Below are 12731 nucleotides of genomic sequence, written 5' to 3'. Positions count from 1 at the left end.
GTATGAATCATAACTTGGTTGTAGGTTCGAGTACCATCTATTTTACCAAGATTGTATGTTTTTTCGGTATGCATCATAACTTGGTCGTAGGTTCGAGTACCTTCGAGCACCATGTATTTTAACAACATTGCATGTTTTTTTTTATCAACCATAACGAGTTATCTCATGTTTTATAGAAATTACGGTTTGAGCCTTCATAGGATTATCATAAATTTTATCAGCCACAATGAGTTATCTCATGTTTTCTGGAAATTACGGTTTGACCCTTCATGTGATGTCAAAAAATAAATGAGGAAGAAAAAGTTAATTTTCATTAAATCGCCATCCGTGGGACTCGAACCCACGACCACGTGGTTAAAAGCCACGCGCTCTACCAACTGAGCTAGAACGGCACATATTATGATTTTCTATATTTAACCATAAGTCTTGTACACAAAGTTAATCTGTGTATATTATTTTCAACACCATTTTGTGATTATTTTTCTTGATATTAACTTTTCTCTTCAATAACAAAATGTCTCAATTTTTTCTATTCCGTTCCATGAATGAATCTTAAACACTACAAGACCACAAAGTTACAACACTTATGATGGTCGAGGTGTGCGAGGACAAATGTATGACTGTTGCAAGTCGCTAGAGATAACGATGGAGACGAAGATGATGAACCGGGGAATGAGAATGGCATGGCAGACGATGAAGACGACGTGATGGAGTTTATGGAGACACTTTCTTTTTTAGTTTAAATTTTTATCTAGCAGTGTCGTTGAATACATGAACATATAAACACATGGTATTATTTATAAATAGTTGAGCATATTATAAAGTGGTGGTGACTTGTTTAGAATGTGACATTCGATTACTATATAGTATAGTATGCTGGCTTGAGGTTTTCCTTGCAAGTCTTGAGTTGTATTAATTTAGAGTTAAATGCCATTTTAGTTTATGTGGTTTGAGCCATTTTACCAGTTTAGTCTAAAGATTTCAATTTTTACCTGTGGGTTCAAAAGGGTTTTACCGTTGCCATTTTAGTCCACTGGGTTAACTTCATCCATTATTTCTGTTAACAAGAAGGGCAATTCGGTCATTTTATATGGTCGAATTGCTCTTCTAATTAACAGAATTACATATAAATTGACCGAATTGCCCTCCTCATTAACAGAAAAATTGGATGAAGTTAACCTAGTGGACTAAAATGGCAACTGTGAAATCTTGTTTGGACTCACAGACGAAAAATGAAACCTTTGGACTAAACTGGCAAAATGACACAAACCACAGGAACTAAAATGACATTTAACTCATTAATTTAAGTCATGTCTTTAAAATTTGTGATTTTTTATAGAAGTTCAAAGTTTTAGTTGTCTTGTGTTCTTTTTCTTGGTCTGCCTTTTGGCAAATAGTTTTGTTTGGTTGACTAAATAATAGAGGTTTTGACTTGTGTGCATTTTCTTTTTGGTGTATTGTGTGAATTTTGGACATATGTACGTACGTATGTATGATTGAGATGACTCTAATATAAAAACTAGTGGGCTTAAATTTATTCTAGACGAGTTTTGGTTAGTTCTCGGATCGCCAATGAACATGCTTAACTAAATTAGTTGGACTCGAGTCAAGTTGAAGAGTTCACATATCGAGTACCCATATTTTTTATATAACTTGTAAACGGTATTTTACAAAACTAGAAACTTTAACTCGTGGGATATTTTATGTTAAAACTTAAAACTAAAAAAAAATACTATTCGCCTTAGGTTTTTGTAAGACAAGCGGGATTGGAAGCAATTTAAATAGAACAAATTTAATATAAATTCGTAGAATTGGTGTTAGATTGACATAATCAAACGACTCAAACCAATGATTAAAAAAAACATTGATTATAGAATAGACTGGATCGTAATGAGCAAATCATGAACACATAGCTAATATGCATCTACTTTATAAACTATATGAATACTCTCAACATGTTTTCAATCTATACATTGCCATAATTCCTACACAAGACATTTAGGTTATATAGTATACTTTTAAGTTTTTTAACAAATCATGATAAGTCTTCTAATCTAAATGAAGCTAGTGAGTATGTTAAGACTTTTGAGATTCTTTGAAGTATTTTATCTTGGTAGACTAGACATGATTCTAGTTTGCCATCCATAAAAATCATTAAACTTATCATATGTCAGGGCGCTGAACAAAGCAGACTACATCGACCCTTAGGTTAGAACACTCACACCAGTTTCATCATACCTCCCCTCATTTGTAAAATTCAAGGTAAATTCCTAATAATCATCATTTTCACTCCACGTCAAAACCATCATATCGATATCCTATTTTTATAATTTGAAAAATTGCTATAGTAAATTTTTTTATATATGAAAAGCTACTATTTATGCTCCATCAAATTATTGTAAATGTATAAAAATAAAGAATATAATAAAATAATTGTTTGTGAGTACGGTAAAGATAAAAATTGAGATTGAATGTAGGAGGTTTTTTTTTTTTAGAATAAGAGATAAATTTTGGAAAATACGATTTTTAGTTAAATTATATAGTAGAAAATGATGGTGTTGTGAATGCTCTTAGTGTGACTTACAGTTGAGAACTTTTTGACATCCTTTCAATTAATATGAATGTTTTAGAGCTTTTACTTGGTAAAACCTAGCAAGTTGATGACGTGCGAACAACTTCTACAAACTTGGTAGATTTGTAAGTTTGCAATTCCCGTTATCAAATATTTCTAAGAGTTTGGCACAACAATAAGAATTAGTCGTTTAACCGCAACTCTTTTATAAGACACTGTGTTCTTTTTTGGTGTAAAATTGTAATTCTCTAGTAGTGATATAAAAAAAAACTTCAGGTTAAGACAAGTCATTTTCTTAACTACTTATCAACCCGTGAATACACGAGCCATGTTCACGGTCATGTGTTTGACGTATTTTTGGATTTGTGTACAATTTCCGAGTTGCGGCTGGCATGAGTTTGACCAAACAACTCATGAACATGATCACTTTACACCTTTGTTTTATGTTGTTTCATTATGTAAATGAGTTCTGTTTAGGAAAGCCAATGTTTGTTTTAAGTATAATATTTTACTCTTGTCATTTTTACCTTGTAATAACTCATTACACATTTTATAGATCGACTTGGTACTAATTGCTTATTTGTTTGTATCTAACAATATAACGATTCATGCTATTCGTGCACCAAATAACATAGTAAATGTAATCCTAAAAATTCACTAAAAATAAATTAAAGAGTTAATTTCCCGGATGGTCTCTGTGGTTTCACGTTTAGTCCTTTTCTTTTGAAAATGGCAGGTATGCTCCCTGACTATCCGAGTACCAAAATGACAAACCATGGAAAACATACCTGCTATTTCCAAAAGGTGAGGACTAAACGTGAACAAACGTGAAACCACAAGGACCATCCAGGCAATTAACTCTAAATTAAATCGTAACAAACATAAATATCTTGTACAAAATGCTAAATACGAAAATGGAGTCGTCTTATTATCATCCATTTTGTCCAAGATATGCTAATTGTGGCCAAACACATGCTTTTCAATTGTCTTAAAAAAGATAAGGTAGTAATCTACCATTAATCAAACCTTGAGGGGGTAAACTATAACAAAACTACTGACACGTGTCACACTCATACCCTTTTATTCGATTCGGTTCAATCCATTCGGGCCGCCCCATTTCCCCCTTTAGATTTATAACCCAACATTTATTCCACGTGTAATATCTTAAACCAATCATTTATCCACGTCATTTGCCACGTAAGACTTTATTTCCCACTAGTCCTTTAACTTCGACAAATTCACTTTTTCAGCCCCTTTGTTTCTCAAACAAATTAAAAAAGATTCTTTCCCATTTGCTTTTCTTCGATCATTTCAAAACCCTAATTTCTTAAATTTTCATCGATTCATTTGAGTTTAATTCGGAATAATTGATATGAATCCGATCGATCGGGATCTCGATGTGTGATTAATTCAATTAATTCGCCGGAAGATCTTACGGTAATTTCAAACCCTATGTTTAGTAGATTCGGTTAACTGTTAACTGTTAAATAATATTGTTTTGTTTGGTTAATTAGAGTCATTATGAAGCAATTAAGTAGTTGTTATACTTTTAATTTATGTTGTTTCAGGTAAGATTGATATTGATGCTCGAATAGTTCCGGTAAAAGAGGGATTCTGTGATTGATGCATAATATTAATGGATTACAATAGTAATATGAAATTCAACGGTATTAAACGGATATTCTGTTGTTATAGTTTGAATCTGTTACATCAATTGATGGAATGTGCATCAAATGCTGCATCTAGGTTCATAAAAATTGGAGTTAGTAGGGATGAGATCCTTACCGGTATTGGTACCGTACCTCGCATTTTCAATACCGAAATTATCCTAACTTGAAAACCGAATGCGGTACTCTATATGTCATGGTTGTCAATAGCTGCTATAGCGCGCTTTGTAGCGTTGCACCCAATCCCATATGAACTACAGGGTTTATAACTATAAATAGCGATGCCCACTATGGTTTTTTTTGTTTCACTATTGCAAACTGAAGCGTACTTAGATGAAATATATATGTGAAAATAGCGTATTTTGATAAAATATACGTGTAAAATATTTCTTAAATTTTATATTGAGTTAACTGCCATTTTCGTCCCTGTGGTTTGGTGGAAAATGTCACTTCAGTCCAAAAAAAAAAAATTTGCGCCAGTTCCGTCCTCAACATTTTTGAAACGTGCCACTTCAGTCCAAAAAGATAACGCGCTGTTAAAAACGTTGAGGACAGAACTGGCGCAAGGCGTTATCTTTTTGGACTGAAGTGGCACGTCTCAAAAATGTTGAGGACGGAACTGGTGCAATTTTTTTTTGGACTGAAGTGGCATTTTCCACCTAACCACAGGGACGAAAATGGCAGTTAAATCTTTTATATTACTTTATCGCTAAACATGAAATAGTGAGCGCTCTTTTTGTCGCTATCATTATGTAGCATATTGGTAGCTTTCGCTATCGTGCACTATTCACTACTGAAAACTGTGGTATATGTTTAGTCGGTATTGGTATGGTATGGTACCGAAGGACTGTATATGTTCGGTCGGTACTGGTATGGTATCGGTATGGTACCGGCATCCCTAGTTTTTGGTAAACTTTGCTAATTGTGTGGTTTGTGACAGGGTTTGAATAGAGCTTTAAGGAGCTCTTTTCTGCAAACACAGTTCTGGTTGGTTTAAACACGGTTCAATAATTTCTTGATATTTGTTTCTAATATGGTGTTGGAAGATTAATATTTGTTTGGATATCTTTTCTCTTGTTTTAGTGTAGATAGTTGACTCGTGAAGAGGCAGTTATGCACTGCTTATTTTGTTGTGTTGAGAAGGGTCAACAGATTTCAAGATTCGTTTTTCAATCTCGCTTACCATCAGTGTTGTTAAATATCATTGACAGGACGTGTTTCAATGACCAGTAATGGTGGTAGGGATGAAAAGTTTCCGAAATCGAGCAATGTGAAAGACGAATACGAGGGAGATGTGAATATAGGTGTGGGTAATGGTAATGGATCAGGTTCACAAAGAAATGACGGGTGGCAAAATGGTAAAATTGATGGAAGTGTGAAAGTTGGAGGCGATCCGGCGGTGCCACATCAGCAGCTGCAGCCTCAAGGGTCCCTGAGCCATTGGGACCAGTTTCTTCATGTTAGGTCTATTAAGGTCATGTTGGTTGAAAACGATGATTCCACACGTCATATCGTCACAGCGTTGCTTCGTAATTGTAATTATGAAGGTTAGGAATCAATATACACGACTCTTTCTGCTGGTTAAGTGACAGATCAAAACGGGTTGGGTTGAAACACGTTTTTTGGGGTTTGGGTTGATGAGCATTTTTTTTCCCAAATATCTATACCCATACCGATTTTAGGTATTCGGAACATGTATCGGTACCCAGTTTCATTGATTTCAGAATTCGGTACTTTTGGTATCGGTACAGGTACGGGTAAAAAATTATACTGGTACCGAAATATCCGTACTTATACCCGACCCGTACCCATACCGTACCAATATATTCAGTACGGTATTCGCTACCCAGTTTTGTTCAAATTCGGTACCGGTATTATCGGTACGGGTACTGTACCGATCCCATCCCTACCTGCTATCACTTTTTACCATCTAATACATATCTTGTTTCGGCAGTTATTGAAGCAGCGAATGGATTACAAGCATGGAAGATTCTAGAAGATCTATCAAATCACATTGATATTGTTTTAACCGAAGTAATCATGCCTTCTTTCTCGGGCTTTGGTCTACTGTGCAAGATTATGAGCCACAAGACGCGCAAGAATATCCCTGTGATTAGTAATATCTTAAAACAATCCTTTCTGTTTACAGTTGTCAAATTAGTGGAAAACGTATTTTATTTAAGCGTTTGCTGAACTTACCATCTATTGACCACTATGTGCAGTGATGTCGTCTCATGACTCAATGGGTTTAGTTTTTAAGTGTTTGTCAAAAGGTGCAGCCGATTTTTTACTGAAGCCTATTCGGAAAAACGAGCTTAAAAACCTTTGGCAACATGTTTGGAGGCGCTGTCACAGCGTAAGTTAAAATCAGTTCTTAAAGCATGTTATAAACATTGTTTGTCATCTAATTGCAATTATAAATATTTTTTTTTATCAGTCTAGTGGTAGTGGGAGTGAAAGTGCTACAAATGCTCAAAATTCTGTGAACTCAAAACAGTCTGATAGCATGGTTGGGGAAGATATTGGGAGCAGTCGTGATGGAAGTGATGATGGTAGTGGGACCCAGGTATCATTATCTTTTCTATTAAAGTAAAATGCCATTTTCGTCCCTGAGGTTTGGCCAATTTTGCGACTTTCGTCCAAAGGTTCGTTTTTCAGCATCTGGATCCAAAAGGTTTGAAATCTTGGCATTTTCATCTGGCTTGTTAACTCCATCCATTTTTCTCTGTTAATTCAGGGGTATTTTCGTTTTTTTCACTTTATGTACAAACATTTAGCATAATGTACAAGTATTCTAAAGATCAAATTGCCCTTTACGTTAACAAAAAAGACGAAAATACCCCTGTGATAGAGATCCGATTCTGATTAACAGGAATATAGATTGGAATTGAAATTGATACGAAGAAGATAATACAAAGATCGCTAACACCGAAGTGTTCCCAGGGCTACGCCCTCTCTCACTGCACAAACGCAGGAGCCCTAATCGATCTAACAAACTCAATCCTATCCCTAACACGCCTTATTCTCTATTACTTATACTACCCCCATATTACACTTTAGCCCCTTAAGAATACCTATAATTCCCTCTCATAGCAGATTCCCATCACCCTGACTTAACGCAGGAAAATGGATGGAGTTAACGAGCCATATGAAAATGGCAAGATTTCAACCTTTTGGATCCAGATGCGAAAAAACAAACCTTTGGACGAAAAGCGCAAAACTGGCCAAACCTCATTGATGAAAATGGCATTTTATTCTTTCTATTAAAATTCCATCATTATATATATATATATATATATATATATATATATATTGTGCTATATATGATTATTTATCCATGTTGTGCAGAGTTCTTGGACAAAACAAGCTGTTGAGCTTGATAGCCCACAAGCAGGATCTCCATGTAATCAAACAAACGGGCATCAAGATAGCACATGTGGCGTAGTTATACACTCTGAACAAATACCAACAAAAAAGGATTTCCAAAATCAGGAAATTCATGAGGGTTTGGATACATATAATTTAATATTTTATATTCGAATTTGATTAAATGTTATTCTTTGGGGGTGTTTGGATTTGATTTTTGGAACTGACTGGTTATTGAAAATTCATATCTCGATAATCAGTTTTTGCTAGTAGGGGTGCAAACGAGCTGAGCCGAGCCCGAGTTCGACCAGGCTCGAGCTTTGTTTTCAAAGCTTGAGCTCAGCTCGTTGGTAGTTTCTCAAGCTCGAGCACAACTCGTTGAGTATCTATTAACTAATTAGTTAATATATTAAATAAACATAATAATATAAATAATAGACTCGTTTAGGCTCGCGAGCTTTATGAGTGAAGATTGGGCTTGGACTCGTTTACTAAACAAGCTTATATTTAGGTGCGGCCTCGGCTCGGCTCGTTTACAGACAACTTTAAATAAAGGGTAAATGTTATTAAATATTAGTAGAAACTAATATTACACTAAGGCTCGACAAGTCTGACAAGCTTCACATTCCAGGCCCGATAAATAAACGAGCTTTATTTTAGGCTCAAGCTCGGCTCCGGCTCGATAAGGCTCGGCTCGTTTCTAGCTTTTTCTTGAGCTGATCTCGAGCCGCTCGGCTTGTTTGCACCCCTAGTTTTTAGTGCTATTATCGGTTAAAATAGGATTAAAACAGTAAAAAACGGAATTACTGAAGACAGTATTTGTGATAAATAAAGCATTTTAACAAACAAAAATTACCTCTCTAACCATTCTTACAACTAATATGTCTCCTTATTTCGTAATGATGTCCTTATTAGCCATTTTATCAGTTAAGCAGTAATTATTAGCTTTAAACACATCAAAACATTATCTTCTACATTGTGTTCTATGGCAGCTGAATATCTGACTTTGATTATTGAATATCATATAATCACACATCCGAACACCCCCTTTCATTGATTACCGTTAAAAATGTCGTCATGTTTTAACCTTTTTCAGATAATGTCGGGAAAGACTCCGACGTTCGAATCTCACTTAACGCGCATAATGGTATAGAACACCTTCAAGATTTTGACCCCACAAAGAACATGAGAGGTGACGACATGTATGGTTCCCGGGTGGTTAATGCAGAATACGAGGCCGTAAAAGAGCCCAAGGTTATACTTGATGCGAATGCCAAAGCCATAGATGATTCAAGAGAAACCGTCACTGAGTTGAGCTTAAAGAGGCCTAGGGAAGTTAAAGACGTTAAGAATGGTCACAATGTTTTGAGACATTCAGAGCTTTCAGCTTTCACAAGGTCAGGAAGAAACAATAATAAAAGTATTTTTTTTATATATTTACAGCTTTCACGTGGCAATTCCAACCGATTACTATCCATAGTCCATACCATGGTTGCAGAAATCGGCCTAGGCGGCCGATAAATCGGCGCCTAGGCGCTAGTCGGTGGGTTACTGCCTAAATTTAAGCTAGTCGGTCAAAAAAATCGGTTATGGTCAAAATCGGTCAAAGTCGGTAAAAGTCGGACAAAATCGGTAAAAATCGGTCAAAATCAGACTAATCGGGCCCATGTTTTTTGACCCAAAAAACCCAATTTTTGAAACCTGGCCCATGGTTTAAAGCCCAAATTTTAGTTATAAACCTATTTTAACATTTATGTTTAGATATTTTAACATTTATCCCCCTCTATCTTTCACTAGTTTACATATGGTTCCTAAACTTTTAAATTTATTAATAAAAAGTATAAAGTTATCTCCTAAACTTGTAAATTTATTAATAAAAAGTATAAAGTTATCTATATATATATAAAAATTTGTAAAATTATGCTTAAAAAGTCCAATCCGATTAATCCCTATTAATCCCGATTAATCCTTTGGCGGTACCCCACCGCCCGACTAGCGCTTAACGCCTTCTACAACATTGGTCCATACCACCTCCTTAATTGTTTTATTCAAGAAAGTATAATAAAAGAGTAAAATGCCATTTTTGTCCCTGAGGTTTGGCCAGTTTTGCGACTTTCGTCCAAAGCTTTGTTTTTCGGCATTTGGATCCAAAAGGTTTGAAATCTTGCCATTTTCATCTGGCTTGTTAACTCCATCCATTTTCTCTGTTAAGGCAAGGGTAATTTCGTCTTTTTTGTTAACTTAAAGGGCAATTCGGTCTTTTTCATTTTATGTACAAGCATTTAGTATAATCTACAAGTATTTAAAAAGAAGAAAATACCCTTGAGTTAACAAAAAAAGACGAAAATACCCCTGCCTTAACGGAGAAAAATGGATGGAGTTAAAGACCCGGATGAAAATGGCACAACTTCAAACCTTTTGGATCCAGATGCGGAAAAACAAGTCTCTGGACGAAAGTCGCAAAACTAGCCAAACCCTATGGACGAAAATGGCATTTTACTCTTATTGTTATAATATAGTTTTTATAATCACATAGAACGTGTTATTTAAATTTTTTTTTTGGAAAGAATGGCCAAAAAAGTGTTTGTTACGCGTTTGATCCGCTCATTTGCCACCTCTCTGATACAGGACGCTAATGCATTTTTTAACGATTTGCAGGTATAACACAACCATAAACGCTACAAGAAACGGAGTCACCTCTAGTGGTTTTCAACTTGATAATAATTCACAAAGTGTAAAGAAAGACTCTACACGTGATGCTCATTCCGATGGGTTTCTTATTTATCAAGGCTTAAACGAGGTTTGCAATTTACATAAATGTCTGTTATATTTTTTTCTCTATTGGGTTAAGTGAGTAAAAGAAGAAAACTTTGGCTAAAAAGAAAACGGGTCAAACATGTTGAGCAGGCCCAAAAACACCACCATGTTCATCGCTACAAGAATACAGAACCAGCGGACATACCGGCGGAACACATAGATCCGGGTCTGAAAACTTTGGCTGCAAGTGCACCACATTGCGGGTCATCGAATGTCTTGGGTGCGGTTGCTGTAGGTAACGTTGAAAACTGTAGCTTGAACAGAAGTGGTTCAGGTAGCAAGCATGGGAGCAATGTGCCGAATGGGAGCAGTACTGGTGTGAATTTAGAAGGGAAAGATGGTGAAAGTGGCGGTGGATTGACGGGAAAAAGTGGTGGCGGTGGCAGTGGCAGTGGCGGCAGTGGTGGTGGTGGTGGTGGAAGTGGTAGTGAAATAAGAAAAGATCCACACAAATCTGCACAGAGAGAAGCAGCCTTGATCAAGTTTCTTGAAAAGAAAAAAGATCGATGCTTTAAAAAGAAGGTAACTTCCACTTCTACGTCTTATTAAACGTGTTGGCTTCTATAGTTCTACTTATTTAAATGAGTGGATTCCGATTATTTTTCTTAGCAAGTTAAACGCGTAAAGTAAAAAACATGCTTAGAAAATTAAGAAAACTCTTTATTTAATGCATTAAATTTTCTAAACCATTTTATAAGAGAAAACTTGATTACTGAAAGTGCACGGACGGTCCCTGTGGTTTGCACTTTGTAACGCATTTAGTCCCCAACTTTTAATGCGTTATAAAGTGCAAACCACACGGATTATCCATGTACTTCTGGCAAAAGTTGGGGACTAAATGCGTTACAACATACAAACCACAGGGACCATACATGTACTTTTGGAAAGCTAGGGACTAAATCCAAAATTTTGGTTAACCACAAGGACCATCCGTGTACTCTACTCAATAATTTATTTTCTCAAATCATATTTGAAACATAATTTTTTGTTGAAAAACTAACCATTTTGGAAAAAGGAAAATGTTTCAGGTCAACTTGACCCACACAAAAAAATGACCCGTTTTCAGATACCATATCAAATCATAAAACAGATTAAAGTCTTATAAACATATGATATAAATCAGAAAGCAGATCATCGTCTTATAAACGAATGAAGTCCAAAACGTATCCGTTCTTTCCCACTTTCAGATACGATATCAAAACAGAAAACAACTAGCGGAACAACGGCCACGTGTTAGAGGACAGTTTGTGAAGCAAACAGGCCGCGAAAGTTCAAGCAATGCTGCTGAAGATGGCTAAATCAGCAGGTGCCGTCTTCAAGCGATCTTTCAGAAAACTGTGTTTACTAGAAATCCGAATAATATTCATTTATTGCTACAAAATCAGCTACTTCCGACGCTTTTAATTGGTTTGTTCGGATCATCTTGTCTAACATGATAGAATATGTTACATCATTATTTGACTAACAACAAAACAGCGGAATACATTACTGCTTCACGGAGCAGGTATTATAATAATGTTACAAGTGTGCATATTCAAAGTGATTATGTGATGATAATTATTCAAAAATCATATAATTAGTTGCACTAAAACCTACCGTATAAAATAGGGTTTCGATGAGTCTGGATCGATTTAACAATTAGGATACGCTAAAAGAATCTAATTCATAAGATAAACATTACGATAACAATTATCAAAACAAAATAAGATAAATATTTACAATGACATATAATATGTCACAAATCAAAATACAACCAAAGCAAAATACAATACTAGCCGCTACTACGGCGTTGACGAAGCTGTGGTGGTGGTGGATGTGCAGCGCCTAGGGGTGATGGTGGTGGATAGGCAGCACCTGAAGAACACCGAAAACCCTTTTGATATATTTTCTTGATGATTCTTGAAACTTTTTTAAAAGGAGCGCTTTTATCGTTAATGGGGTCTCTAAAGTTTTTACGACAATCGTATACTCCGGATACCGGCTATGCAATCCACAATGATAGGCGAATGATCAAAAACATTGATGTCTTTGTTTGATCTAGAAACACCAAAAAACCGAATGGCAAATCCATAGATCATACAATGCGATGGCTTGAAGGATGATTGTTGGTCTTTTCTGTTCTACGCGCATGACAGTTTGACCACACCCAATGCCTATAGTCTAAGCTACCATGTTGGGTAAAACGTGTATCTCTTCATATACATCATATACCTTTAATTTACAAGTATAAATGTATTTTAATTTTTTAGAACTAGGTTCTGAACCTCGTGTGTTACATGAATTGAATAAAGAAAATATCTCACGAAAAT

The 12731-nt window shown here is 35.6% G+C and overlaps 1 protein-coding gene and 1 non-coding gene across 8 annotated transcripts; one reads left to right on the top strand and one right to left on the bottom strand.

Moving 5' to 3' along the window:
- Nucleotides 1–319: 319 nt before the first annotated feature.
- TRNAK-UUU lies at nt 320–392 on the bottom strand. The gene has a single exon. It is a non-coding gene; the product is annotated as a tRNA-Lys (tRNA).
- A 3464-nt stretch (nt 393–3856) lies between these two features.
- On the top strand, nt 3857–11979 carry LOC110881314 (two-component response regulator-like APRR7). Of its 7 annotated transcripts, none has more exons than XM_035975479.1 (12): nt 3858–4009; nt 4141–4239; nt 5180–5226; nt 5451–5786; nt 6194–6355; nt 6462–6595; nt 6677–6805; nt 7588–7744; nt 8702–9002; nt 10264–10405; nt 10513–10944; nt 11610–11979. In XM_035975479.1, exons 4-12 carry the CDS (start codon nt 5462–5464, stop codon nt 11718–11720), a joined length of 1893 nt encoding a protein of 630 aa, XP_035831372.1. In that variant the 5' UTR covers nt 3858–4009; nt 4141–4239; nt 5180–5226; nt 5451–5461; the 3' UTR covers nt 11721–11979. The 7 variants fall into 7 exon arrangements, with proteins under 7 accessions (XP_035831371.1, XP_021985302.1, XP_035831372.1 ...); XM_035975477.1 differs by having other exon boundaries at nt 5328–5786; XM_035975475.1 differs by having other exon boundaries at nt 5323–5786.
- The last annotated feature ends 752 nt before the right edge of the window (nt 11980–12731 follow it).

This window comes from Helianthus annuus, chromosome 1 (genome assembly GCF_002127325.2).
Source record: "Helianthus annuus cultivar XRQ/B chromosome 1, HanXRQr2.0-SUNRISE, whole genome shotgun sequence".
In the NCBI taxonomy this organism is placed as follows: domain Eukaryota; kingdom Viridiplantae; phylum Streptophyta; class Magnoliopsida; order Asterales; family Asteraceae; genus Helianthus; species Helianthus annuus.
The sequence above is the reverse complement of the archived record's forward strand: the minus strand, read 5'-3'. Positions and strand labels throughout refer to the sequence as shown.